Here is a 27,675-nt window from a genome sequence, read left to right on the forward strand (position 1 = left end):
TGCTTTTTCTGCGTGTGATGCCAGTGCTGCGTGACTTGGGGACAGCTGCAGTGGGGTAGGAGGTCCTGGAGCTGTTCCCCTGCCCTGGAACAGAGCGGAGAGAGAAGTGTGAGCACATCCCATGCTCAAAGAGCCCATGGCAAAACTATGTGTCTGGATTTCTGCTGCATTTCTGTATCCTGGGGTATTGCCCTGATCGTGGTGAGCCAGTGGAAGCTGTCAAAATTACTTAATCCTTGAACAATCCTATTATCAGGGAGGGAATCAGCTACTTTTGGTGGGTCACAGAAACCATACCACTCACTTGCCATGGCTTGCTTGATTCTGAAATTTGAAGAAGATGCATGGAGGTTGGCAGAGGTGAGAGGCAGGGAGTGGAAAAGGAAACTGAAAAACCCTGTGCTACCTGATAGAAACTTCTCTTGGAGCTTTATTCCAGCGTGCAATTACAGCTTTTCTGTGTTGCAGTGTTACGCAAGTGTGCTACCCCATGCCTTAGAAATCCACGAGCATGTTATGTGGGATACCCAGGGGAATGATCAGTGATGATCAATGCAGCAGATGATCATTATCATTCCTGGTGCTCCAGGGGACCGTGAGCCCTGCATGGACCTCACAGCATAGACAGCTCTCAATGCCATTGTAAGCACTGATCTGGCTCTTTTTAATCCAAATTCAATTTCTGCTTAAAAGAAGAAAAATCCTGTTGTGGGCTTTCACAAGTTTTAAGCGTGTGGACGTAGGACCTTCATTCAGACGTTCCTCTTTGATGGCAGCAGGAAGCAGCACTTCCGCGGGCTCTCTCGCAGGCCAGGGGCTGCTCCAAAGGCTTGGCAGGATGGATGTCGTTCTCCACCGGGGAGCGGCAGCGCTCAGACGCCTCAGCTGCCGTTAGCCCTGGGAGAGGAGCGTGCGGGAAGCCGCAGAGCGTGCCAGAACAAATAGCACTTAGAAAAATGATTTTTTCCTTTGTTCCCTCGCCTTTGTCCCTCTGACTTAGGAGCGGGTTTCCAAGAGCAAACCCAGCCTTGCAGGATGCCGGACTGCCCGGCGCCAGGATTGCATCTGCCTCCCACTGCTGTGTACGGGGTATGGGCACTCACAGAGCTGGGGGTGACACGGGTCTGCTCCCAGCTGGGGCTTTGGGCTCTTGGGGCACTCTGGATCCCTCCAGAGTGCGTGTCTGCCTGCCTGCCTGCATCCCCGTGCTTGGCAGAGCCAGCCAGCAGTTCCCACTCTTGATTTCAGAGCATCTGGCCCTGCTGTAAGGATTGTTTTGCTTCAAAAAATAAATCAGTGCTTTGTATCCTAACGGCCTTGGAAAAGGAGGACATGACAGACTTGGGCCAAAGCACACTGAACCCGTTTTCCAGGCTCACACGTGCTGTCATCTGTGGAGCTTGAGTGTGAGTCAACGTGTACAAGCACTTGCAATGTTTCACAGACATATTGGGAAAGTTATTTGCATGTGGTTTGTTTGAGATTTTTTTTCCCCCTTGCTTTTCCAAGGGAGGCCAGCAGGAATGAGAAACATACAAAAGCATCAAGTTTGTTTCTCTGTCACTTTTAAGTGCTCAGTGTAAAGGATCATTAAAGCCTGACGTGTGCTGTCCAGAAGCCAGCTCTGGGGAGGAGCAGGCAAGCCACAGGAGCAGCCCTGCTCGCCCGGGCCAGCACAGGCTTGCCAGAGCCACTGGCTGCCTTCTTCCCTCGGCAGCCAAATCCCGTGGGAGTTTGCACGCAGCAGTGAGCCAGGACAAGGGGCCACAATTGAGCACACACACATCAGTGTGCCACCAGCTCCCTGTGCTGCCACAGGACATCCCTGCGTGTCATGGAATGGGCTGCCAGGGTTGTGGTACCTTGGCATGTTCCCAGGAGAAATGATGCTGTCCTGGGCATGGAGGGGACATTGCGGAATGCTGCTGTGCCTGTGTTTTGAACAGACTCCACTGTGTGTGATGATTTACTGCCCTGTGCCTGAGTGGTGGCTGACTCACCAAGGTCTCCTTTTTGGGGACATCTGTGTTCAGGCACCCTACTACACACAGGCCAGCACGTCTGGCCCTCACAGGGCTCTTTGCAAAAGTCCTGCAGTTGGTTTTGCAGTTGGTTTGGTTTCATGAGAGCCAGGAGGGACTGCCCAGCTGGCTGTGCTGGAGCTGTGAGGGCTGAGCAAGTCGGCACCCGTGCCAGGACACCATGTGCTCCTTTGTAGTCCATCCCAGCCATACAGTCATCCCAAACAGCCCGGTTTGATGGGTGCTTTAGGAAGGGGTGTTGTGCTCAGGGCAAGTACAACCAAATGCTACTTCCCAACAGCAATTTGTGGCATAAGAAATATGATATTTCCCCTCCACCTCTTTTAATTCATTGATCAAAGAGATCCTTCATCAATAGTTTGAATTTACAGGATGTTTGCAAACTTTTCCTTCTAGGAAGGCTTTGCTTATAGACATGCGCATGTGGGTTTTGTCTTTGGTCACCCTGGGACTGCCAGGACAAGCTGCAGTCCTGCCTTTATTTAGCAAGGCCAGGGTAGGTTTGTAAACTGTCAGAGTTAAACTGGAAACATACCCCAAACCTAAGAAAACCACAGAACACAAAGGCATTTGTAAACTAATGTAATTACTTTCCTCAGTGCCTTTGAATAAAGTTGGCTCCAGTTTAAAGGCTTTTTTCTACCCTGTTTTTACATTATGTTTTTTCCTTTCTCCTGGTTTCTTTCTTTTTTAATTTCTACCTCCTCCTCTTCCCCTCCTCCCTTTTAGCATCAAGCAGCTGTTAATTTCCAAAATATATATCAGTTTTTGTTAGCAAAACTTGGTGTTTGGACATTTTCCTTATGAAGGTGAGAATAACACCTTGGGAGTCTGTTGTGCCAGGTTCTAGTAGCACAGAGCCTGTCCGAGTGGAACCTCCCTGGAGCAGGATGGAGCTTGCCCAGCCTGCCAGTATCCCATGGCACCTAGAATCCACAGCTGTCCCCGTGTCCAGTGCACTGGCCAAACCATCCCCATGGCACCTACAACCTTGTCATGTTGGCTGAAGCATTATTTTAACTCGGCGTGACCTTTTCCAGTCTCCTTTGGGATTTCTGCCATCCAGATGTGAGCAGAAGTCAGATGAAGTGGGACAAGGGGGGGACACTGAGGATGAAACCTAGTCCAGCCCCACAAGGGACTCCTGTGTGTTAATGATGCTCGTTGGGATGATCATGGGGAGAACAGATCTGTTGCAAGGGGAAATAGGAGGGTGCAGAGCTGCTGTGTTGTACAGCAGAAGTATTTAATAATAAAACAGTTACAGATACTGCACTGTTTAAAGAGGAAATGTTATCTCTCCGGGGTCATTGCCCACACTGTTATCCTTATCTGGGTGCAACTCCTATTGCAGAGCCTGTAAGGGCAGTGAGGAGCCATCAGCATCAGGCACGTGGGGGGTCTGGCCCTGCAAGGCTCACCAGCTACAAGGCTCGTGCATGCTGCAACACAGCCATGGATGGAGGAGGAGTTACTTTAGCATAAAACAGTGACCTTTTGTACAAAAGCAAAATGCAGACTGAGCAGTTTTAGTTTCCCAGCAAGTTAACACTTTCTGTAGGCTTTTTCCCTGAAAAGCCAGATTGATCTAAGACTCCCCTTTTCCTTCTTTATTTTTGAGCATCACACAGGCCTGTGCCAGCCCAGCTGCCAGCTGCTCCCACAGCAGGCCAGAAATGCTGTCAGCAGCCAGCTGGGCACAGAGGCAGGGACACTGGCAGCCTGTGACCCTGTCCCTCCCAGTCTTGGGTCTCCCATCCAAGGAGCTGGGTTCATGCCATGGGAACGGGTGATGGATGAGAGAGTGTTATATGCACAGGCCTGGCCCAATGTCAGCCTGGGCAAGGGGTGTCCTTCTGCTCTTCATCTGCCCTCTGGATGGATCTCTTGGGATAGAAGTGATATTCCAGGTGAAAGGATCTGTGCATCCCTCTGGTTCAAGTTTTTCCCCAGAAGGGGATGGTGGCTGGAGAAAGCCCTTGGCAGGCATAAGGATTTTCTCTCCATCAGATGTTCCATAGGCACTGGACAAGGATTGGCAGCTGCTTCTGCTCCATCCTCTCCATAAGCACTCCTGTAGAAGGTCCCTTTGGCTGATGCAGATCCAAAGCTAAGCCTTTCAGGTTATTTCAGGCAACAGAACACAGGTTGGAGCCTGTTGTATTTATTTTGTTTTGCTTCTCAAACCATATTGCCCATCCCTGCCAAGCTATGTTGCTGGTATGGTGGGAACCAGTTCCTGCAGTCCTGCTGAGACTAAATGGAAAACTTCCCAGCGGAAGCAGGAGCTGAGCTAGGCACGTACGTCCTGCTGGGTCGTGCTCCAGGAAGGCAGCACCCAAGCAGCTGAAGGAAGAGCTTCCATCCTTGGTTTTTGCCCAGGGTGAGCGTCTTGGGGCTCGTTGCTTTAGTAATTTGGCAGCTCTTCAAAAAAAAAAGTAATTTATGGTCTCCACCAACTTCAAGGACTGGGTGGGCAAAAAACCTCGTTGCAAGAAATCAAAACACAAGCTAACCAATGTGAGTGCAGGGCACAGCAAGCAGCCTCTCTGCACGTGGGGAATTTGGCAGGAGAAGCCAGCAGGAGCGTGTGCCGGCCGGGTACACACAGCGTGGCCGTGTGGAACCCTGGCAGCCCAGGAAAGGGTCTGGTGTGGCTGCTGGGGCATTGCCGGGAGATTTTCAACTGCTACAGACTTGCTGCATGAACTTAGGGAGCTCATTTAACCTCGTGATGCTGCAATTAGTCCTTTGCAATGTGCATATTTGCTACCTTGTCTAGCACGTCGTAAGGATTTTGTGTGTTTTAATGTGTTTGATGTCCCTGGGATGAAGGATGCTCTATAAATGCAAAGTAAGTATTCTAATGTTTGTTTTCTTTTTAACATAACAAAATACTTCACAGCCATTCTTTCTTTGACAGTTTCCATAGCTGGTGGGTCTGTTTCTGCTGTGCCTTAGCAAAACAAATTTAGGGTTTTGCAGTGGCATATGCTCAGCATGTTGCTTGGCTTTGCAACACGAGCAGTTCCCTTGTCATCAGCACTGTGGACCTGTGTGTGGAAATCTGCTAAAACCTCCCTTTCTGGAAAACCTGGTGATAGGGAAAGGTGGAAAGTGACATTGGTTTGGGAGGAACCATAAATTGAGAAGACTGCTGGAGCAGCTCTTGCTTGCAGGTAGTTCTGAATGAGAGCAGGAAGCGAGATGAATGCAGGGCAATTATTCCTGAATAAAGATAGGTTTGGATAGTTATTCTGGAATAAAAGGTTATTTCTTCCTCTAGAAGATAACTGTGTGTGAGGCACCCCCATCAGCCTGTGAGCCCATAGGTGACCTCCCCTTCCAGCCAGCCCTGTGTGACCAGCCTGTGTCCCCATTCCTCCCAGTGCCCCACAGCAGCTCGTCATCCAGCTGCAGATGCTGTGGGGCTGTGCAGGCAGAGAGGGCTTCTCTGGAGAGAGCTGGCCCAGGTGGTGCTTTCTAGGCCAAAGTTCAAAGCATACAGTGAGGGGAAAAGCTGATCAGAAGGGTTATTTGGCAAAGGAAGTGTTATTTGGGAAAAGCCCTGTGTAAGCTGCAGCCAGTGCAGCCATTCCAAAATGAATTGCTGATAGCTGAGGGAGCATCTCGGGGCTAATCCCACCATGGCAAAGGCAGAAAGCTGTGCGCACTGGGAGAGCAGCCTGCATCTCTCTAGCCAAGAGCAGATTTAAGGATGCCAGCCAGCCCTCTGCTTCTGCCCAAGCATCCAGAGACATCTGGGACTGCAGTGATCCCAATCCCAGCTGAGCTTTCCCTTACCTTTACCTTCTCCTGGTTCTTCCCAAGCTGTTTGACATCACCAGTCCCACCTACCCATTGTGGAGCGCGGATCCTCAGCCAGCGAGTCCCCTCCTGGTGCTGGCCCAGCCCCTGAGTGCACATCCCAGGTGTGGCAGTCGGAGGAGAGATGCTGGGATTTAGGGTGTGCTTCCTCTCCGGGCTGCACTGCGCTCCCAGCGTCGGGCACGCTGTTCCTCAGCCTTTTTAATAGCTGATTTTAATTACACGCTCTGAGACGAAAGAGAAAAAACTAAGCCTTCCAACAGATATTATCTGCTGTTTATTTCCACAAATTGCAGCAGAAAAAAGCCCGGAGGGGTTTGATGGAGGTGGAGGCTGAGATAGCCAGCAACACGGAGACTGCTGGGGCGCAGCCTTTTTAACCTCCCTGCCGAGGCAGGTGCCGACACATCCCCGCAGCCGGCACAATGCTCACGCTATGGAGGCTGACGGAGCAAACGGTAACGTGCCCACATCGCCGGGACTGCCACCCCTCTGCCTTGGAGGACAAAAGAAAACAAAGCTGTAGCAGCTCCTGGCTGTGTTTCCTTGCTCAAAATCTTCAGGAAGCCCCAGCGTTTGCTGCCTCAGGGGGTGGCTGCTGGCTGGGCACAGGGGCATGGGCTCGGCCAGGGAACCCCACTGCAGCCCCCTCTCTTGCTCCGTAGGTGCACCAGTACTACAGCTGCCTGCCCGAGGACAAGGTTCCCTATGTCAACAGCCCGGGAGAAAAATCTCGCATAAAGCAACTTCTTCACCAGCTGCCACCACATGACAATGAGGTCAGTATCCAGAAAATGGCTTTGGACATCAGCAGGGCTGCGGGTAGGGAACGGCTGCGTCTCCTGGGGTTTACTTGTGGGAAGCACAGCTATCCTTTCTCAATTCCTTTTGCTTTTCAGGGGGGTATGCTTGAATTTGGGTCATGCTGCTGTTTAAGTTCCTGTATTTGCTCCCTGCTTTGATTATTGGAGGTGGGGAGTTGTTTGTTTCTAAAGTTTTAAAATTTTTAAAATCATCTTTCTTCAGTTGTCAGAAACAAAAGCATTTTCTCAGCCCTTGGAGCCCAAGGCCTCGTTAAAAGTGGCTTGGAGCGCTGTTGAGATTATCTAGAGACAGATCCAAAGTTACAAAAACCTTTTCCCAGGTGCTGCTTCCGACTCACCTTGGAGTGGGAGTGAGTATGCTGGGGAGGGGCTTCACCTGGGCTGAGCCTCATGAGCTGGGAGAGCCTGTGAGGCTGCAGGTTGAGTCAAAACCAGTCAGAGCAAAATAAACCTCCTTACGTCTCTCAAGAATGATGTGAGGCAGCAAAAGGGATCTGGTCTTTGACATTCTGATCTCACCAGTGAGAACACTGGCTTCTGGTAACCCACAAAATTTCCCTGTGTAAACAAAAAGAATTATTTTCATGTTACTTTCTGAAGAAGCCGCTCTGGGAAATACATGCAGGTGACTTGTTTGATCTCGGTCAGATTTTTACGAGTTTGCCTGCATGTGGCTGGGTGCCATGGACACAGCACTGTCAGCATGGGGGGAGCTCCAGGCACAAAGAAGGGACTTCCTCTCATACACCCAACCTGCCTGCCTGCTTCCCTGGCAGCTGCTGGAAACTCACAGACTCTGACAGCAAAAAGTCATAGGAATAAAGACACACAAATGCTGCCACTGCAGCCTGTTTTCCTGCGAGTTGGACATACAAGTCTGTGTGTCTTTTCTGCAGATTGGCAGATTTTGCATCAGTTTCCCTTCATGCTCATTTTTTTGAACATTCAAGGTGTGCTGGTTGCTCATGTGAATAACCCTGCTCAGCTCCATGAGTGTGCTCTCCCATGTAACAGAGGGTGGATTGGGCGCTGGTGCTACATTTGACCTCCTTGGCTCTTCAGTTATATTCCCCATTGAAATGCAACCAGCCAAGAGCTAAGCCTGCAGGATGGAAATAGCCAGGAAAACCTCAGAGTTTTATAAGCTTCAGGGAAATTGCATCATTCATTATTTGTATCCTTTTATTTTACTTGTTTCCTTATTACCATGCAATGCAGAGGTTTTGCAAATCAGCAGGCTTGATCCTGTGCTGGAAGAATAGTTCACAAGTCGCTGGAACTCTGTCATTTGTGCAGAGAAAAGGGTCTGTGCTCTAGAAGTGCCAGCGGAATATTGTGAAGACCTCTGCCACAGGAGGCTGATGGAAAAAGCAGGAAAACCATCAGTCCAATTGCTGGTCTGGGTGGGAACTCCAAGAACCCAGCTTTTAAGACTTTTTTACAAATTGAGCACCCAAAGAGCAGCAGTCCTCTTGCCCTTTTTTCTCATCTCCGCCTCTTGAAATTCTGACCAAACCCCAGATAACTGAAGCCCATATACCTTTATTTCTTCAGTCTCCCCACAGCCAAGGGCAGAGGTTTGCAGGGCCCATGGAATGGTGCCTCACTTGGTGGCGAGCCAGGGACACCCCAGGCACTGAGAATCACTTGTGTTTTTTAGGTCCGCTATTGCAATTCATTGGATGAGGAGGAGAAGAGGGAGCTCAAACTCTTCAGCAACCAGAGGAAGAGAGAAAATTTAGGGAGAGGCAATGTTCGGCCATTCCCTGTAACCATGACAGGAGCCATCTGTGAGCAGGTGGGTAGTGGCTGATGAACTGGTACCTGCATCACCCAAGTTAAGTGAAGCATGTCTCCTGTGAAGACAGGCTGAGAGAATTGGGGCTGTTCACCTTGGAGAAGAGAAGGTTCTGGGGTGCCTTAAAAACCTTTCCAGTATCTAAAGGGACTACATGAGAGTTGAACAGCGTCTTTTTTCAAGGGCATGTACTGATAGAGGGAATGGCTTTAAACTGACAGAGGGCATATTTAGATTAGATACTAGAAAGAAATTCTTCCCTGTGAGGGTGTTTAGTGACTGCCACAGGTTACCTAAGGAAGTTGTGGCTCCTCCATCCCTGGAAGCGTTCAGGCCAGATTGCATGAGGCTTTGAGGAACCTGGTGTAATGGAAGGTGTCCCTGTCCATGGCAGGAAGATCGGAACTAGATGATCTTCAGGTCACTTCCAAGTCACACATTCCGTGATTTAATGACACTCATGGAACAAGCATCTGCCTGTGACCCTTCCAAGTGCAGGGGTCTGTCAGGGCACCTTTCAGGATATTTGACATGGAGTTGTCAGTTCAGCTCCCGGCATCACGCAGGGCAGTCAGTGATTGTGAGAGCATCCTGTTGGCGATGGGTGGCAGTGGGGTCACCTCCGTTAATCCCCGGCTTTTCTGACAGTGTGGCGGCCAGATCAATGGAGGGGACATGGCCGTCTTTGCCTCACGAGCGGGACACGGCGTCTGCTGGCACCCTCCCTGCTTCATCTGCAGTGTCTGCAACGAGCTGCTGGTCGACCTGATCTACTTCTACCAGGATGGGAAGATCTACTGTGGCAGGCACCACGCCGAGTGCCTCAAGCCGCGCTGCGCCGCATGCGATGAGGTAAGAGACAGCGTCTGCCACGAGCACTGCCACCCACTGGGGTGGCACAGGAGGGTTGGGTGGCATTTCCCCTCCCTCCCTGACGTTTTCATGGAGGCATACACACCAGACTGATGGCTTGGCTTTGCCAAGAGTTCAAGCAAGCTTTTCCTGAGGTTTCAGGTATTCTTAGTTGCAGTCTGCCTAGTACTGTTACGAGTTAGGAGCTCATCTACACACAGGAAGCTGGGGGTTTTCCATGAGTGTTTGCAGTAGAAGCACAGCCCCCTGGCTGTGTGATTTTAGCCCAGCTGGGTGTGGTGATCCTCCCTTCTCCATTTCCGCAGAAGAAGCCCCTGGTGGGATGAGTGCAGTATTTCTTACAAGTCAGTTATGTCTGAGTACACGCCGAGCTCAAATAGGCTTTGAGAGAGGCGATTAACAGGCTATAGGAAGCTGAACAAATAGAACAGAAAACTAAAATAGAAAACCATACAGAGTTGCCTCTAAGCACTTCTCAAGTGTCAATCTCTGTTTAAAAGACTGGTGAAGGAAATGGCTCTGGTTTTTAAAGTTATGAAAACGGTAGTGTGGAAAACCGTATGTTCTATAAAATACCATGTCCCATCCTTGTAAGCATGTAATAGTAAATATCTAAAGCTATCTGCACTTCAAATATAAAGAGCATTGATGTATGTGTCCAATTAAATTTGTAGTGTTACCAGTGAAAGACAACTGGCCCTACTTCTTTGTGGCTTAGGCTGGGCAACTTTTTTTTCATGTACTTTTTATCCCTGTAAATTCTCATTTAATTCTTTCATTCAGCTCATTCTTCAGCATGCTTCTCTTCCCATAAAACATCAAGTACTAACTGTGAGAAACAATAATTTAGGGATAGGAGGATTTGCAGGGGAAAAGCTTTTGGTGGACCCTGTGCCAGTGGACCCTGTGCCAGAGGACCAGGGAGCAGATCTGGGCTGCTGGCTTCCTTGGGTTGGCTTTGGGAGTTGAGATGAGGTGAGGATGAGAAGAAGACACAGCAAGAAAGCATCTGCTGAAGACATTTTAGATGGCTGCTTCTCCAGCTTATCTTTAACAGCACTCCGTGCCTCAGTTTCCTCACTGGTATAATGACTACAATCACCTTTATAGGCACGCAGGCTGAGGTAGCAGCAAGATGAGGAGCCAAGGTGGCTCCACTTTTTCTCCTCTCTAGACAGCTGCCACTTTTCCTTGTGCTTTTGCTCGTCCTTTGTGGTCAGGTCCCTGTTTCAGAGATGGGCAAACGTGTTCCAGTAAGCAGCTGCTCTGTACTTCAGAAGCCCAGCAGATCGATAGGTTGTATATAAGTGAGTTTATTACCCTGATCGACCTCTCTGTTTGATGGGTGAGCTTACCAGCACATTACTGTGGCTCTGCCTTAACGCTTTGTAGTCTGGCATGAACATCCTTCTGAGGAAATTGCATTTTAATGGATTTTCCTAAGAAATGATAGGTGCTCCTTCCACAGACCAAACTATGGGATTTTCCCACACAGGACTTGGGGGAGTTAGCTGTAAAATTTGGAGGTTGCATGAACAAAGGGGCACAGCTGCCACGCACGGGCAGGAGACACAGAGGTTAGTGTCTGTATCCCGGGTCCCTTTTCTGACCAACTCTGCTCCACGCTTGTGTTCCTTCCCCCAGATCATTTTTGCCGACGAGTGCACAGAGGCCGAAGGGCGGCACTGGCACATGAAGCATTTCTGCTGCTTTGAGTGTGAGACGGTTCTGGGGGGGCAGCGCTACATCATGAAGGATGGGAGGCCCTACTGCTGCAGCTGCTTCGAGTCCCTGTACGCCGAGTACTGCGACACCTGCGCCCAGCACATCGGTACGTGCGCGAGGGCACAGCCCCAGGGGGAGCCTGCTTCTGACAAGAGCTGGTGCATTGGGTCCTTGGACTGTGGGGCTGCGGGCAGGACTGTGCATGGCTGGGCCAACCACATGTGTTTGTGCCTCTCTCACGTTCCGCCGAGGAGGTAATGTGGTGATTTATTTGGTTAAACCACTGTTTATCCCTTTTTGTAGTCAGAGAGGGGAGGATTATCAGAGGGCAATCTCAGGAGAATGGCAGCTAGTGAAAGCCTTCTCTGGCACAATAAAATTTCTCTGGCACACTTTTTTTCCCTTTAAATCTCATTTTCCTGTAAACAGCCTGGCACTTCGACTCAGATTTTTCCCATCCAAGCTTGCCAAAGGATCACTCAATCAAATCATGTGATTTGATGAGCTACTGTTAAAAAAGATGCTTGTTCATTAGGCATCATTATTGTTTCTGAGCCTTTTTCAATCAACTTGCTGATAGATGTTCTCAGACAGAAAGAAATAATGCATCAGGGTCAATTTATGTTTCTAGAACAGTGATTTAAATGCACTTCAGTCAGGGGGCTAGATGTCCCCAAGCTGAGTGGGCTGGGAAGCATCTTGCTGTTCTCTCCAGCCCCCTTTGCCACTTGGCTGAGCACAGTGAGCATGCAAGGCAGCCCTTCCTTTGTCCATGGAGGTGAGCTCACATGTTCAAATACTTCATATGCTGCAGAGGAAAAAAAACATTTTGCTCCTGTGCAGCAGCCAGATGGCACAGGGAGGGGAAATGCAGGGTTTCAGTGAAGCACTTGGAGGATGCATCTGCTGTGACCTGCAGCACATCCTTCCCAAAAGCTCAGCTGCAGAAAGGTGAAGAAGCAGCTGATAATGTTTCTTGCATGGTCCCTTCTCTTGTGCTTCCCCCATCTGCTGTCCTTCACTCCAGCTGGCCTGCCTGGAGCCTGCTGACTGTCAGGTTTTCAGGGTAAAATGTCTGGTTTGGTGCATATTCACAAACAACTACCAAAGGAGGGATTGCAACCATTTTGCTGCAAGTTGCTCGTAGTATTGAACTGAGCACTCTGCCAACAAGCTACATAAAACAGAGGTAAGCATGTGATGGAGTCTTGTAAGGCTTGGGTTGGGTAGGGTGAGGATGGAGTAAAGTGGCTGCACTCCTTCCCCTCTGCAAGATGGCTTTGGGCAGTGGAAAAGGAGCTGGTAAAATCCACCAACTATCTTGTCTCCCTTTTGCCTACAAGTGTAGCAATTGCATCTGTATAAAAGCACTTTGCTCACTATAAGGGGAGGAAAAAAACTATTATACTAAGCCTAATTTAGCTTGGAATAAAACAGACCATTAACCTCCGGTTCATTTATAAGTTACCTGGCAGCACTTGGCCCCACAGCGGGTGTGCAGGCACGTGCTGTGCACATGTGGGTGCCAGCCAGCCCACACTGTGCGTGGCAGTTTCTCAGGGAACAAGGGCAGCAAGGGCTTTGGCCAGGAATAGCAGCTTAAACAAGTGTGCAAACATCATAATTGAAACCTTGGGAGCTTTGCTCACGGCTCTGACTGAGAGCACTGTGCAGACGTTGCTCCCTGGGGTTTGGCTGGCGGGAGACAGACTGTCTGTGTCAATTCCTTTACTGAATCCCAAGGGGGGCCTGGTGAAGCAACCCAGGAAACGTGGCTGGGTGCAAGGCAAGGGTGTGTGCTCGACCTCTGGGGCCAGCTCTTTCTATTCTCTTTTGGAGAAGAGGCCCCAGAGGCAAAATAAAGTTAAGATGGGACTGCAGTAGCAGCAAGAGACAGAGGTGTCATCTGCTCTGTTACATACTTAAACAAGGCAGCACAAACTCCTCATTATGGTTTAGTGGCAGGCTTTTTTTTTTTTTTTTTTTTTTTAATAAGCAGCATATTGCTTTTACTTCAAGAACTTTATGGAGAACTTCTTGCATTCCTTTGCTTTATGATCGGAAATATCCACATTTAATACAAAATTGCTTGAGGCATAGTTCTGCTGCCTTTCCCAAACACTTGAGTAACTCCCAAACAAAGGCCTGGAATTAGAATTGGGAAGAATTAAAAATGGGATTAACTTCATTCATCAGAGAAACCCTGAAACAGGGCTTTCAAGAGCGAGGCTGAGTGCATGTCACTCACAGGGGATCATAGTCATAGGATAGTTTGGGTTGGAAATGGACCTTAAAGGTCACCTCATTCCAACTGCCCACCATCGGCAGGGACACTTTCCACTAGACCAGATCGCCTGATTGCCCATCCAGCCTGACCTTGATGCAGGTGTTAAGCACAGTGTTAGATGACCCTGACTGACACTGTGCATCCTCTCCCTCAAGGTATTGACCAGGGCCAGATGACGTACGATGGCCAGCACTGGCACGCCACTGAGACCTGCTTCTGCTGTGCCCAGTGCAAGAAGTCGCTGCTGGGACGGCCCTTCCTGCCCAAGCAGGGGCAGATCTTCTGCTCCAGGGCCTGCAGCATTGGTGATGACCCCAACGGCTCCGACTCCTCCGACTCGGCTTTCCAGAGCGCGCGAGCCAAGGAATCCCGCCGCAGCGCCAAGATCGGCAAGAACAAGGGCAAGGGCGAGGAGGGGGCACGCAGCCCCTGCAACCAGCTGCAGGTCACCTCCAACCGCCTCTCCACCGACGTGGACCCGCTGTCCCTGCAGATGGATCTGCTGAGCCTGGCCAGCCAGACACCGAGCCTCAACAGGGACCACTTGTGGAGGAGCCGGGATGAGCTCTATCACTATGGGGGCAAAATGGAGCAAAGCCAGTCTCAAACCCCCTTGCAGCTTCTCAGCCAGTGCAACATAAGAACCTCCTATAACCCCACCCAGGTCCCGAGCTCGCAGTCGGATTTATGGGCAAAACACTTCAGCAACCCAAAGAGGAGCTCCTCGCTGGCCATGAAGAGCCACGGTGGCAGCTTCATCCAGGACTGCAGAGAGGACTACTACTCAGGGAGGCTCCGCTCGCAGGAGAGCTACAGTGACATGTCCAACCAGAGCTTCCCAGAGACCAGAGGAAGTGTCAAAGTCCCCAAGTATGAAGAGGAAGAGGAGGGTGGGCTGCCAACATCACAGTGCCGCACCCGTCACCCCATCAATGCCCTCCAGTTTACAGAGGACCTGACACCCACCGAGCAGACTCCCCGGGGCTCCATGGAGTCCCTGGCGCTCTCCAATGCTACAGGTATATCACCTCTGCTCCTGCCACCCTCAGACCACTCCAGCACGCCCTCCATGCACTTGAATCCCTTGTGTTGTGGTGTCTTCCCAATATGAGGGTGACCTCAGCAGCTTGGGAACCACTGCTCAGTGACACAGGCATGTCTGCCTGGTCCTGACAAGCCTGACAGTTCCTCTCCATTTGCTTGCTTGTTTACCAAATGCAGAGCTTTATAGATGGCTGGCCATTCTGCGCAGCTCAAAACAAACGTTTTCAAGTTCTTTAATCCTCCCTTTTGTAAGGAGAGGAAAAATCAAGGCCAACTGCTAATGCAGAGGCAGATTTCAGCCTTCGGCTCTTGAAGGACTGCTGTCAGCTGCCCTTGTGGCCTAAAAATATTTTTGAATGCTTTGAAATCGGCCCAGTTAACCCCTTTTGAATGTTATGCAGTCCTCAAGCACGTGACTAGTTGAAAGAAGTTCCTCCCCCTCTATGCACAACTCTTTAATTCCTCTTCCCCAACCCCTTGGTAGAAACTGCAGGGAAAAGCCAGGCAAGATGCTTGTCCCATCAGGCTGAGCTCATTTCTCACAGGCACATCCCTCATGAGGGTCATATTTCTCAGTCCTCTCACCCCAAACATGTTTGGGTTTCACTCGTGGCTGCAGGGATGGGTGTGTGTGTGTGCATGGACGTGTCTGTGTGCGGCTCTGGTCTGCAGCTGGCGCTGGGCAGGCTCTGTCTTTCCTGCTCTGCTTTGTTCACCCACCACAGCTCCCATGTCCCCCAGCACAAAACTACTCGGGAAAGAGCATACCGAGCCTGGTGTGTTCACCAGAGAAACTGCCTTGCTTTTTCTTAGCAGCTCTCCTGGCTTTTCTCTGTTCCAGCCTATCATTGCTTGGATTTGGGCAGGTCCTGCACCTGAACCCCTGCAAAACGGAGCCCTTCTGCCCTGCTGCTGGCAGGGAGTGGCCTGTGGGGTGTTTGCACCTGGTCCTGAGGATCCCCCACAGGATGCTGGTAATGGGTGGTGAAGATGGCCAAGCCCATAGAGAGCTGAGCCCCCCTGAATCCCAGTTCTGGGCTCTGCCCTGCCTGGATGGACAGGTTTGCTCTGCTACGCCCATGCCTCCTCATCTGCGCCTGGGGTTGGTGTGTTTGTTTAGGGAAACTGCCAGCCCCATGCCAAGATGTGAAACCCTGTTTCAGCCAGGATCTCCCTCTCCAGCAAGTGGAGTAACAGGAGGGAGAGGAGAAGCTAATGAGCTGGGAAGGGTTTTGCTTAAACAGTCTCAGATATACACAGAGGAAAAATAGATGTGAAATGGCAAGTGAATTGGGAATTGCTCTCCAAAACAGCATTTCCCTAAGCAAAGCTCCACGTTTCCAAAGCCTCTTGTGTTCCTGAAAACTTGTGTTGTGTAAACCCCTTCAGTACAAAGAGTCTTGAGCAACACCAAGCTTGGATGAGCAATCCCTGAGCAGTGGAGAGGCTGTTGCATGCTTTGGAGCTGATGTGTAACGTATTATTGGGGATATAGGTCAAGACAGAGAAGATATGGCAAGGCCTTCAAATCAAAGTGAAAATTATTCTGCCTTTCACTTTAGAAACCCCTTTGTAAAATGCTGGGAGGGAGACCTCCCAAAGGCATCCATCCACCATACAGAGCCAGAGTCTGATTTTCCTCAGGGGTAGTGACTGCCTTAATGGCTTGCTGCTTTCCTGCTTTCTGGAGCAGATGCTCAGTGTGATGGGGCTTGCAGTGAGTGTTCATCGATCCTCTGCAGAGTGAGGTGATAATATTTTTATTAATGTGCAAGGTTCTAATAATTTCCCTTGCTCTGGGAGCTGGCTCAGCTGAGCTAGGGGCACTGCAGCAGCAACAGGCAGCTCCCTCAGGGCCATGTCTGCAATTATGGAGGACACAATTATCATCTCATTTAATTGGCAGTGTTTTGAGGACAGGGGGATTTGGTGAGGTCTGTGAGAGAGCAGGTTTTTGGGCAGGTGATGTCAGGGCACAGCACCCCGCTGCCTGGCTTTTCCCAGCCCTGCTGTGGCTGGTCAAGATCCCCATGGAGCTCCCCCCAACCACAGCCCAAGGCTCTGGCTCACCCCATGTCCTCCACCCTGCACCCTCCAGTTCTGCTTTGCCAGAAGCTCCCAGGCATCCACATACAAAGCCCCTTTGAGCTACCAATGCTGAACAGTTGCTTCACCTTATAAAGTGAAATAATTAACACTGCATCCATCTGAGGTTTTATGGCATCGCAGAAAACAGTCTGGTTTTTTATAGGGAGCTGAAGGGCAAACAGTCCCTGACCTGGAGAGCACATGTTAAAAGCTGGTACCTCCCTGGCAGCGGATTTTGCTGTGATGTTTCAATTACAACTTGACTGCTAATTAGCCGGAGACAGTCAGTAATGCAGATAACTCAGGGCTGTGCAGCAGTAATCCCTGTCCTTCGGCCGGAAGGCTCCTGCCATGAGCAGATGTTGTTCCCTTTAATATTTTGGGGTCAGCCATTGTGCGGGTCAAGATCTACGTGACCCCAATCTCCTGAAGACCCCAGGTTTCTACCTTACCAAAAGGCTCTATTTAATCACTTTAAAGCCAATTCCTCATGGGTTAGTAAAGAGATGAGACACTGTGTTAATCCTGGACACGTGCTCTTACAGTGCTGGCTTGTGCTCTGCTGTCACCCCGGGCAGTAGTGCACCACCAGACATGTGAGTGGCAGAGGTGGCTGTGACCCTGCTTGTGCTCTGTGTTGGGGGTTGAATTAGGTGGGAGTGTGTCTGCTGTCCTCTGGTTTGTGCTTGTGTATTTGCCGCAAATGCTGATGGGATTTAAGCACATCCAGTGGCAAAGGGCAGTGTCTCCTGCTGATGGAGGGCATCTCCCCTTCCATGTTTCTGTATGAAAATCCCCATTTTGGCATCAGCTGAAGGCTACAACAGACTCCAATCTGCTGTGGCTTCTTAGAAACTGTATCCTCCTGCACTACATGGCTATTAGATGGAGAAGCAAAAGGAAACAGTATTTCTCAGCCTGTTTTCTAAGTGAGAGGTCATTTAATTTTCTTTTATATTATCTCTTATATTTTGCTTCCTTTGTCTACTTTTGGGGGTTTTGGGTTGTTGGGGTTTTTTTAATGGCAGTAACAAGAATAAAAACCAGTGGATCCTGGAGCAGTGTTTGCCTTGTAGCTCCCTGCATTAAGCAGCTGGGAAGGTGCTAAGATGGAATTTGTCCAGGAAGGTTTGCTTATGATGAGAAGCCTGATCCTACCAGAGGTTAATCACTTTCCAAAAGATACTTGGCCCATCAGCCCTGTTCCCTGTGTTTGTGTTTCCCTCCAGAAAGGTTTTGCAGTCACTGCATGTGTCTGGCCAGTGGAATTAGAAATCAAGAGCTGATCTCTGATGATTCCAAGCAGTTATTTCCACAAAATGACAGCTGGTCAAATAGCCCACTTTAGAAAGTACCTGCAGGCTAAATGTTGTTATCTGGGAACAGTCCCTTTGTGTGCTGCTTGCAGAGAGCAGGAGCCTTTTGGAGGTAGAAGTCACATTGAATGGTGACACTGCTGTATGCAAAGAGAGAAACAGATTTTAAGGATTCCGTGAGAAAATGGGTTTGTGTGAGGGCAACATCTGTCACAGGCATAAATCTAGTTTAAAAATGTGTTAAACTGGTGCTGTTACAGGATGGAATGTGATTTCACTTGTATGGCACACACTGCTCCTGTTATCTGTGTGGTGTGATAACCAAAGGCCCCACATTGTTTGTTTGTCCAGGACTAGACAACAACTATGATATAACCAGAAAGTGGAGAGAACAGGGCTGATCCCTGCATGTCTGAGCTGCAGAGTGAGCTGACAGCATCGTCTGACTGGACTGTCTCCAGTCCCTTTTCTTCCTCTGCCTGCAGAGGAGCTAAAAGCTGCAGGGCAGGTGAGGGTAAGAACAAACCCTGGCTAAGAGCCAAGGTTCTATTTTCTGGAGAGACATTAACCCAGCCTCTCCTGCACTGTGGGCTTGGGAGCAGCTCCTGAACACCATCAGGGATGGCAGTGAGGGTCTGGATGCTGGTCTCCCTCCCTGAGTGCTCCTCTCTCCCCTGGGCTGGAAAGGGTGGCTGCCCCAAGTGCTCCAGCTGAGTTACACACAGAAAGTGCCACATTGGCTGTTCCTGAGTTTTTCTATGAAAAAATGAGGCTCCCAGCTCTCCACCATGTTCTTATCACTCTGTTTCTCCCAGACACATCCAGTACAAAACTGCTTCCAAGTTGGAAGATCAGATCCCTGGGGGGAATTCTTGCAATTTTGAGGCACAGGTATAACATTTCCTAATACAAGGCAGGTAATTTCAAAACTGATGTGAAGATAAAGGCTTTCCACCCCAAAGGCCCAATGGCAAACCACTTTAAAACTGTCAGGAACATTTCTTCTCCCCCTCACTTGCCTTTTGCTACTCAACAGTGGGAGGTTTGGTGTCCCTGCTGCGGGGACCAACCTCTTGCATGTCTTCACCCCTTCAGTGTCACACATGGACAGTGCAGAGCAGGTGGGGTAATGCAAATCAGAGGGAGAACCAAAATGGACTTCTGGAAGATGTTATTTGGAGAAGCATCATCCCCAGCATGGCTTGTTGGCCATCAGCTGGGGAGGATGCAGGTGATGGGACTGCTGATGAAGGAAGTATAGGGGGGCTTCTGGGTTAAAATCCAACCCTTTTCCAAGCAGCACCCACACAGGGACTTCTTCCACCAAGCTGGAAAGGACTGATTAGGTGGGAAATACCCAATGACATCCATGGGTCGCACATGGGGACGCACCATGGGAGGCTGGTGGCACTGTGATCCACTTGGCGGGAGCTCTGCTTCCCCAAATAGTCCATTTTCCATAATTTCCAGTTATATAAAGGTTCTGCTTTATTTCTACATGCCCTGAGGTCACTCAGAAGTGAGACAAGGCTGAGTTATAAACAAAGCTCTGTGCAGGCTGTTTCTTCTTAAATATCTTTTAGTTCTATGGACTGACCTTGAAATAAACCCTGTTTGAGGGGTGGTGAGGATGCCTGATGCTGCGTGAGAGACAAGGCTCTGGCACAGGGGGCTGGACACGAGAGATGCTGTGCTGTACCCTCTTGTGCATCTACAGCTGCATCTAAACACTGGCTGTCGGGTCTGGGTGCTGGGTTTTGGTACTGGCAGGCACCTCCATGGGGCTCTGTGGTGAGAGCTGTGATGCACAGATGTGTGTGTCTGCTGTGATCAATGTTAAGGCAAGAAGCAAGCGTCAGCACAGCCCTATTTGTTTGCAATATCCTATGTCAGAATGTTTTGCATTCCCTGGCTGGTGCTCTCCTGCAGTGGGATGCTGGCTCACCCCATCTTAGCATAGCTTCACGGAGAGTTTGACTTAATGGGGGCTGGGAGCTGCTTCCCCTGATGGGGGGCTCCATTCCCAGCCTCACACCCAGCCCACACGCTCTCTGTGGCCTCTCTGCTGCCATTTGCCGAGTGCTTTAATAATTCATAATGCAACCTGCAGCCCTATTTAGCAGAGCACACAGTGGGATTGAAGCACCTCGAAGTGCTTTGTTGTGGCAAGGTTGTAGAGGTGATGTTCACCAGGGATATCTTTGTGCTGTTGCTTTGCTTATTCGGGTGTTATTTCCCTTGGCAGCATTTATGGGATAAACATCGTTCTCAGGAGGGGTGGGGATGGACTTCAGGGGTGATGGTACAGGTTGTTCTTAGTGAACCTGAATATTAACCAGAAACCTGCTTGGTTTTCTTGGTGCTGCAGCTAGCTCCAGTTGAGGAGCTATATTGAGTACCCACAGCCGAGCTGCACCTTTCCCTTGTGCTCATTGGAAAAGCGTGTGTTTCCATGGTTCCGGGGTGAAATATTGAGCCTGGCAGCCCCATGCAGTGGAGAGCAGCAGCAGAAAAACCTGCTGTGTCTACGTGTGCTGTGGTGCTGGCACCAGTCTGGCTCCAGGACAGCCACCAGCCGAAGCACCGTGCTGGAGGCAGCCGTGACATGAGCCTCTGGGGCAGCCAACAGTGGATGTGCTCAGTATCTCAGAGCATCGTGCAGAAGTAAATTTTGGTGGGGTCAGCATGTTATTCCAAGGGTTTGCACCCTTGGAATGGTCTTGGTGATGTGGTAACAACCACCTCACGCCACGGGCCAGAGCAGGGCTCCTGCTCCCTTAGGAAACAGATTCTCATATTTCTTTGTTAGGAGAAAGGGCTGCATGGTGGGGTCTCACCTCATGTGTTCTTCCAGACTGTGGCTCTCTTGGGTTATTAGCTGTGTTCCCAGATGAAACACTTCATTAAGCAGGAGCTGCAACAGCTGTTCATAACCACTGAAGATGGGGCCTCATGGAATGGGTGTAGCTCTGGAATGGCAAATGACCTCAGGAGACAAGGGTCGGGGCCACCTTCACCCCATCCAGGGCACTGTGGGACCAGGACTCTGGAGACATCCTGCATGTGCCTGGTCTTTGGGTGCCAGGGAAACCCTCCAGTGCCAGAGCCTGCCGTCAGTCACCTTCTGCTATGATTACACAGGAAGAGTTTTCTTCTCTAGTCTGAAACTTTCTTTGCAGGAGTCAGCAGACCTGGAGGATAATGTGTTCCCTCATTTTTGCAAGCATTTTTTTCTGCCTTTTAAGGTTGTTACTATATCCCCTTCAGCCTTCCCTCCTCTAGACTAAACAACCTCTACTCTTTCAAACTTTATTCCCAGGTTATGTTTTCTAGATGAAATTTTTTTAGACAAATGGTTATTGCTATCCCTTGATCTCACTGCGGTCAGACTGGAGCACTTCTGACTTGTTCCCATTATGCCTCCTGAGGTCTTGTGGCTCCACAGAGAGCCATAGAGAGGGACATTTTGAGACTTTAGAAAGATTAATCTGGGCCTAGCCCTGCTCATGATGCCTTGGCATAAATGTGAAATTCAGCCTGGAGACACCTTTGTGTTCTGCAAGGATTATTATAGATTGCATCCTGGACCTGGAACCTGCTGTGGGCACTGTAAGAGCCATGCAGAGCTCTCAGTGCCTTCAGCTAGAAAAGTACAGCTTTGCTCCTAAGCGAGTGGAATAAATCCTTCACTGTCACCATGAGCATATTACAAAAAGTTTCTCTCTCCCAGCTGCACAGTTTGCTGGGTCACTTCTAAGTGTGGCTCCTAAAAAAAAGGCTTGTGCGTGTGCAGCCTCCCCAGTCTGCCAGGGAAAACACATACTGCCCTCAGCATGGAGCCTTTTCACTCTGTCAAATGGAGAGATAAAGCCATTGGATGTTGGATTGGCTTTGCATCAGGCTTTCCTGAGCACAGGCTCCATCACACCTCTGGTTCTGTGTGTACTGACAGTGGTGATGGACGTGTTCAGTGCTGGATTCCTCTTACAATCAGCATTATCCCAGCAAATCAAAGATCTCAGAATGTTTGTGCTTAATTATAATCAAGCTGTCTGAATGATCAGCTAGAAACATCCCTGTGACTGATTAAACCTTGCACTCCAAGTGTGGGCCGTTCACATGGTCACAGGATCCATGTCTGAACTCACTGCCCCTTGCTACCTTCTGAAACACTCATAGGTGTCTTCTGGAGGTGTGTGAGGGGCTGGAGACCCCTGTCCTGCACAAACTAAACCAGTGAAGCTCTGACTCTCCCCTTCCCGAGCTGGAGCATCTCACTTACCACAGCTTCCTTGTATGCAGAAAGAAACTCCTTGTCGTGCTTGATCTTGGCCACATCAATCCTGCCAGTAATGTGAAGGATGCAGATATGTCTTATTTAATTCAAAAATACTGTTTCACTGTTGCCATGTCTTCATAGCCTGTCCCCAGAGACTCGTTTTATTCTTGCTGGATGCAGGACCACAGGAGGGAGATGGCTGTGAGGGGCAGCTGAGACCCACAGTTACCACCTGATACGGCTGGCGCTGGGAGCAGAGCACCAGCTCAATGCCACACCCCTGTGAGTGAGGCAGGGTTAGCCCCTTTATAATGATGCTGCCAAAATCGATCTGTTGATGCCACAGAAGCATCCTGTGGTGTTGGAGCTTTATTTCTGCACAGCACTGCTGTTGCTCGTTCTTACTGAGGAGCTGCGTCGGCTCCCTTAATGAAGTGCTGCATAAATGTCACCGAGGGCTCATTTTCCTTGGTGTCAGCTATTGTCTGACAGATGTGATTAAGGCCACATTGGGCTGTCAACAGCCATGATTCTCATTGTGATCGGCTCTGCCAGCAGTCCTGCTGTTGCTCTGGCTTTTCAGGAAGCCTTTGCACATGTTACCAAGTTGCTTTCCCCTCCACAGGGGCTGCTGGGCTCCTCCACAGTGGCACAGGAGGGACATGGTGAGCAGTGCCTGGTGTGATAGATGCCTTCACTGGGTTCACAGGCAGAAAATTGCAGCTCCAGCAAGGAGGAGAAACATAATGGGAGTATGGAGTGTGGGTAGGCAGGTCTTCAGAGGAGACAGGAAGCCCATCATCCAGGGCTTTTTCCAAAGGGCAGTGGGGCAGGTTTGGGCTTGCTCACTCAAAGTCAGCGTGAATTAGGGAGGAAAAAAGGAAGTATGAAGTTGACTTGAAAAGTGTGTCCTCTTAAAAAAAACCACATGGCTTTTCCTTCTTTTTAACCCAGCCTTTCCCTCTTCCTGTGGCATCACTTTACCTTCCTCTGTAATAATAAACTCCAAAAACATCCCCATTAACAGCAGAAAAGCGAAGAAGCTGAGATTCAGGGAGCAAAACCAAACCATGTGAGGGCCAGTAGTGGCTAAAGCTCTCCCTGATGCCACCAAGAGCACGGTTTGGAAAACGCTGCCCAGCTTTTCAGGATCTATTGATCTTTTCAAAGCTGAACCCAAGGAAACCCTGAAGCAGCACATGAATGTGTTAGCGACAGCAACTCTTGTTCTTGCTCAGGTTTAGCAGCAGCAGCTAATGCCAAAGGAGCTGAGCTCTTGATGAAATGCAAGCAGCTTTTGTTAAAGGAAAAAGGGCTTTATTCTTGAATTGTGGGCTGGGTGGTTATTTTTTATAATTAATTTACAGTCATAAATTGTTGGCAATTGCATAAAGGCTGTGCGTCATGTTGGAAATTCTGCTGACGGTGCACAGTTCTCTGTGTTGGGTCTGCACTGGGATGTTGTGCAGAGGGACAGGGAGAAGGGTGCCAAAGCAAACATTCCACATTTGATTTGGGATGGAACAGATTTCCTTTGAAATAACTTGCGAAACATCTTGTCCTGAGCTTGCAGCGCAACCACTGACTGCTGCCAGTTGTCAAGCCAACGGGGAGATAGTCAGAAAATAGTCAAGAAACACCCATAAAACAAGCCAACCACCAGGGCACTGTGGGGTGTGTTGAGTTTCTTGTTGACAGGCAGGTGCTGAGCAGACACCCCACTTCTTCCCTGCTGCCAAGGTGAAGGCTTCCTGGGCTAAAGGAAAGCACCTTGCAGGAGCTGAGGGCTTGATGGCACATTGGGGAGATTTAATGGATCACCTTCCTAAGCAGGGCATCAAGGTGGAGCTCATGTTTCTGACTCCTGCCCATGCACAACTCCCTGCATATCTGCAGGGATAGTCTGACCCTCCCACTGTTGTGTTGCTCACAGGGAGATCCAGCAGACCCTCTGGTGCTCAGGCATTTCCTGGGAAACCCAACTGTAACTTCAGTCTCTCCATGGCTGTCATTCAGGGGACCTGTGAGGTGCAGTATAGTGACAACCCCAAATTAAGTCAGTGGCCCCGTTTTCATCTGCCACTGACGTCGTTTAGTCCTCCAAAATGTGTTGTCATTGCAGAAGGTGTGAGTGCTGGATCATGGCACCCTAGTTAGGTCGGCATGCAGGAGGCCTCAGGTTACCTCTGACGCATGATTTCTCCCTGGCATCGTTGGTTATTCCTATCAAGTCACAGACAGTGTAGACATATGGCAAAGGAAGTCGTGAAAAGCAGCTTGGAGTCCAACTCAAAACACCTTAAATTGGTGTGATTTCCCCGAAGGAGGAACTGCCTGCTCTTTAAAAAAATAAAAGTCCTCCTCTTAAAAAGGGCTCTTCAGGACAGAATTGATACCACTGAGTTACTTTTTAAAGCAAAAGTCTTGGGCCAAAAACAGCCTCCACCTTGCATCTCCCTGACAGAAAATTCTCTTTCTTAACTTCTTTTTTTTTTTTTTCTTTGCCCTTTTCCCGTAAAGGCCTCTCAGCAGACGGTGGAGCCAAGCGCCAGGAGCACCTCTCCAGGTTCTCCATGCCTGACCTGAGCAAAGACTCGGGCATGAACGTCTCAGAGAAGATGAGCAACATGGGCACCCTGAACTCCTCCATGCAGTTCCGCAGCGCCGAGTCCGTGCGCAGCCTGCTGTCGGTGCAGCAGTACCAGGACATGGAGCCCACCCTGCACGACCTCGCCAGCCCTCTCGGCTACCAGGAGCGGCCGTTGCACGGGCGGATGCACCAGAGCTTCGACTACGGCAGCGGGGTGCCCGGGGGCAAGCTGGGGGCACAGGAGATCCCGAGGCACACCCCCATGAGCGAGCGCACGCGCCGGAGAACCGTGCTCCGGGACGACGACCGGCACTACCGCCCGCACCGGCCCCGGCGCTCCCGGCGCTCCCGCTCGGACAACGCCCTGCACCTGGCCAGCGAGCAGTCCTACCGCCTGAAGGAGAGACCCTCGCTCCGAGCCAGGGACGACTACGACCCGTTCATGCACCAGCGGAGCTGCAGGGAGACGATGGAGCAGGGGCCCTGCAGGGATGTCTACGGCCGCTGTCCCCGGACGGTGTCGGATCTTGCCTTGCAGAACCACTTGGGCGAGAGATGGGGGCCCTACTTTGCCGAATACGACTGGTGCTCCACCTGCTCCTCCTCCTCGGAGTCCGACAACGAGGGCTATTTCCTCGGGGAGCCGATTCCGCAGCCTGCCCGCCTCCGGTACGTGACCAGTGAGGAGCTGCTGCACAAGTACGGCTCGTACAGCATGCCCAAGTCTTCCACGGTGGGGGCCAGGGGACAGTTGCACAGCCGGAAAAGACAGAAGAGCAAGAACTGTATCATATCCTAATGGCATCCTTGCCAGGCACCTTGGGAGAATGTAAATTAACTCATGATCTTGCACTGTTTTAGATCATGTAAGTGCTTTTATTGTAACAAAAGAAAGGCCCGAAGAGTAGGGATTTGTACGAAGGTTGTAGACCGGCTTCTATAAATAGTCATAATCCTGGGCACGGTGAATATATTTTGCACATCTTACTTTGGAGATAAAAATTTTAAAAGTTCACTTTAGCCTGTAATATTTACCCAGTAGTTTCTCTTCCTTCTCCCAGATACTGCCACCCCCTTGAGCTCTGTTTGTCCGTACATTTGGTTGCCACTGTTGACTCTCAGCATCAGTTTGCTGGTAGCTTTTGCTTTCCACCACATTTTTGTTTTCTATTAGCCACGTTGGTAGGTGATTTGTTTCTTGGACAGTGTGGGAGCCTAAGTTATTTCCATGATTGTTGTAAATGCAATGTAAATGAGAGTTTGGAGAAAATATTTTTGTATTTTGTAATATCAGAGGAATTTCTATATCTTAGGAGTCACTGGGAAAATGCATGCACATTCAGAATTGTTTTCAGTCAGAGCTAACCAAACAGTACTTTGGACCCCCCTTTCCATTTCATCATCGAACTCCTTAAGTTTATCAGTGAGAGTCTGAGTTTTCATTGGTTTTGAGGGGTTTTTTTTTGTTTTAACCCTTTTTTTCTGTTTATTTGTTTTGATCCTGGTCAATAAACAGAATGTTTTTGATTCATTAAATATTGACAAGCCTCAGTGGCACTTTGAAGCCTGTAATTTGCAGGTGCACTCCATCAGTCAGATACAGGAATCCCTGACAGCTGCAAAAGGGACTTTTTTTTATTATTATTATTATTATTATTAAATAGGAAACACCAGAACTACCAAATGTCTGCAACATTGTAAATTACCAAAGCTGGAGAAGGAATTTCACACCTCTGTAGAGAACGCTGAAGTTACTAAACATTCAACTATTATTTGGAGTAAATAAAGTGTAAATGGTGCAATTGTGTGATGTCAGCATGACGTTGTTTTGAATATAGACTTGTCTTATGGTGCTCTAGTCTCCTGGGTTATGTTAACTGCTGTTCATTACCAAGTGGAAGTCTCAGTATTGCCTCCTGCCTAAGACATATGAGAACACCTGCAAACTGCTCCCCATGGGCCCCTCCTGCCCGGCAAGATGCCCTCAGCCCTCTGAGGCTGTTTGTGGCCAGGGCTTGTCCCCTGGGGGGCTCAGCCCCAGGGCCAGGACAGCCCCTCACCGTGGCAGAGGGCCCCTACGTAGGGCTCAGCTGTGTTGTATTCTGGTGGATGTGAGTTTGTTCTCTGTGTGCTTTAATCCATTGGGGTTCTGCCATCCCAGCGCGTCCCAGCTGCAAGCCGAGGCCAGGTTGTCCCAGTGCTTCCCAGAAAGGAGCAAGTTTGCAAAAGGGGCTCTTGGCACCCAAAAGCACCTGTGAGGGGTTAAGATAAGGCTGGGCCTTGAGCCACAGGAGGGCTGAGAGCTTAACCAGCTGGACTGCCCTCGCCTCATGTGCTGCTGGCACCTCAGAGTGTCCCTGCACCCTGGGGCCACCCCCTTCCTGCACCCTGGGAATGTGGATTCTGCTGCAGGGATGGCACTGGCAGCCCTGGGCACACACCCCCCATGCCTACTCAAAGCAGCAGATGCAGAAAAATCTGGAAGATGGATGTCTCCATGCCACAGACTATTGCTAGGAATTTTTTTGTTGTTTGTAAAGGGCAATGTGATAATTATTATTCCTTTAAAAAGAAAAAAAAAAAAAAAGAAATTATACTTAAATATATTTAAAAAATGTTTTTTCCAGTTGGAATAAATGGAAATATTCACCCAAATGGAAGAGTCTCATGTATGTTTTTTGCTTAAGGAGTGTTGGTTAATCATTAGTAGAAAATGTGATTTTTACTGAGCTGCTCTTGCTATAAAAGCACAAGAACCAGCCCAGCTCCATCACTGACATGAATTTGGTGGGTGGGGAAAGCTGGTGGAGGAGCATGTCCTGCACACCACACACCTTCGCCAGGGTTGGTGACATGTTGTGGTAACACCCGGACCCATGATTTGTTGCTAAAAAGGCCACATCATAGATTCATTAAGGTTGGAAAAAAACTTTAAAATCATTGAGCAAGAACAGCCCAACACCAGCACGTTCACCACTAAA

At 49.6% G+C, this 27,675-nt stretch overlaps 1 protein-coding gene across 1 annotated transcript in view; it reads left to right on the forward strand.

Moving 5' to 3' along the window:
• The window catches only part of PRICKLE2 (prickle planar cell polarity protein 2), a 42,158-nt gene extending 14,873 nt beyond the window's left edge, over nucleotides 1–27,285 (forward strand). The window contains exons 3-8 of the mRNA XM_066327268.1: nucleotides 6,536–6,649; nucleotides 8,355–8,492; nucleotides 9,141–9,344; nucleotides 11,010–11,196; nucleotides 13,533–14,396; nucleotides 24,625–27,285. Of these exons, the coding sequence (XP_066183365.1) occupies nucleotides 6,536–6,649; nucleotides 8,355–8,492; nucleotides 9,141–9,344; nucleotides 11,010–11,196; nucleotides 13,533–14,396; nucleotides 24,625–25,493 (2,376 nt within the window). The 3' untranslated portion in view covers nucleotides 25,494–27,285. The remainder of the gene's footprint in view (nucleotides 1–6,535; nucleotides 6,650–8,354; nucleotides 8,493–9,140; nucleotides 9,345–11,009; nucleotides 11,197–13,532; nucleotides 14,397–24,624) is intronic.
• Nucleotides 27,286–27,675: the final 390 nt, after the last annotated feature.

Source organism: Sylvia atricapilla, chromosome 11 (assembly GCF_009819655.1).
Source record: "Sylvia atricapilla isolate bSylAtr1 chromosome 11, bSylAtr1.pri, whole genome shotgun sequence".
In the NCBI taxonomy this organism is placed as follows: domain Eukaryota; kingdom Metazoa; phylum Chordata; class Aves; order Passeriformes; family Sylviidae; genus Sylvia; species Sylvia atricapilla.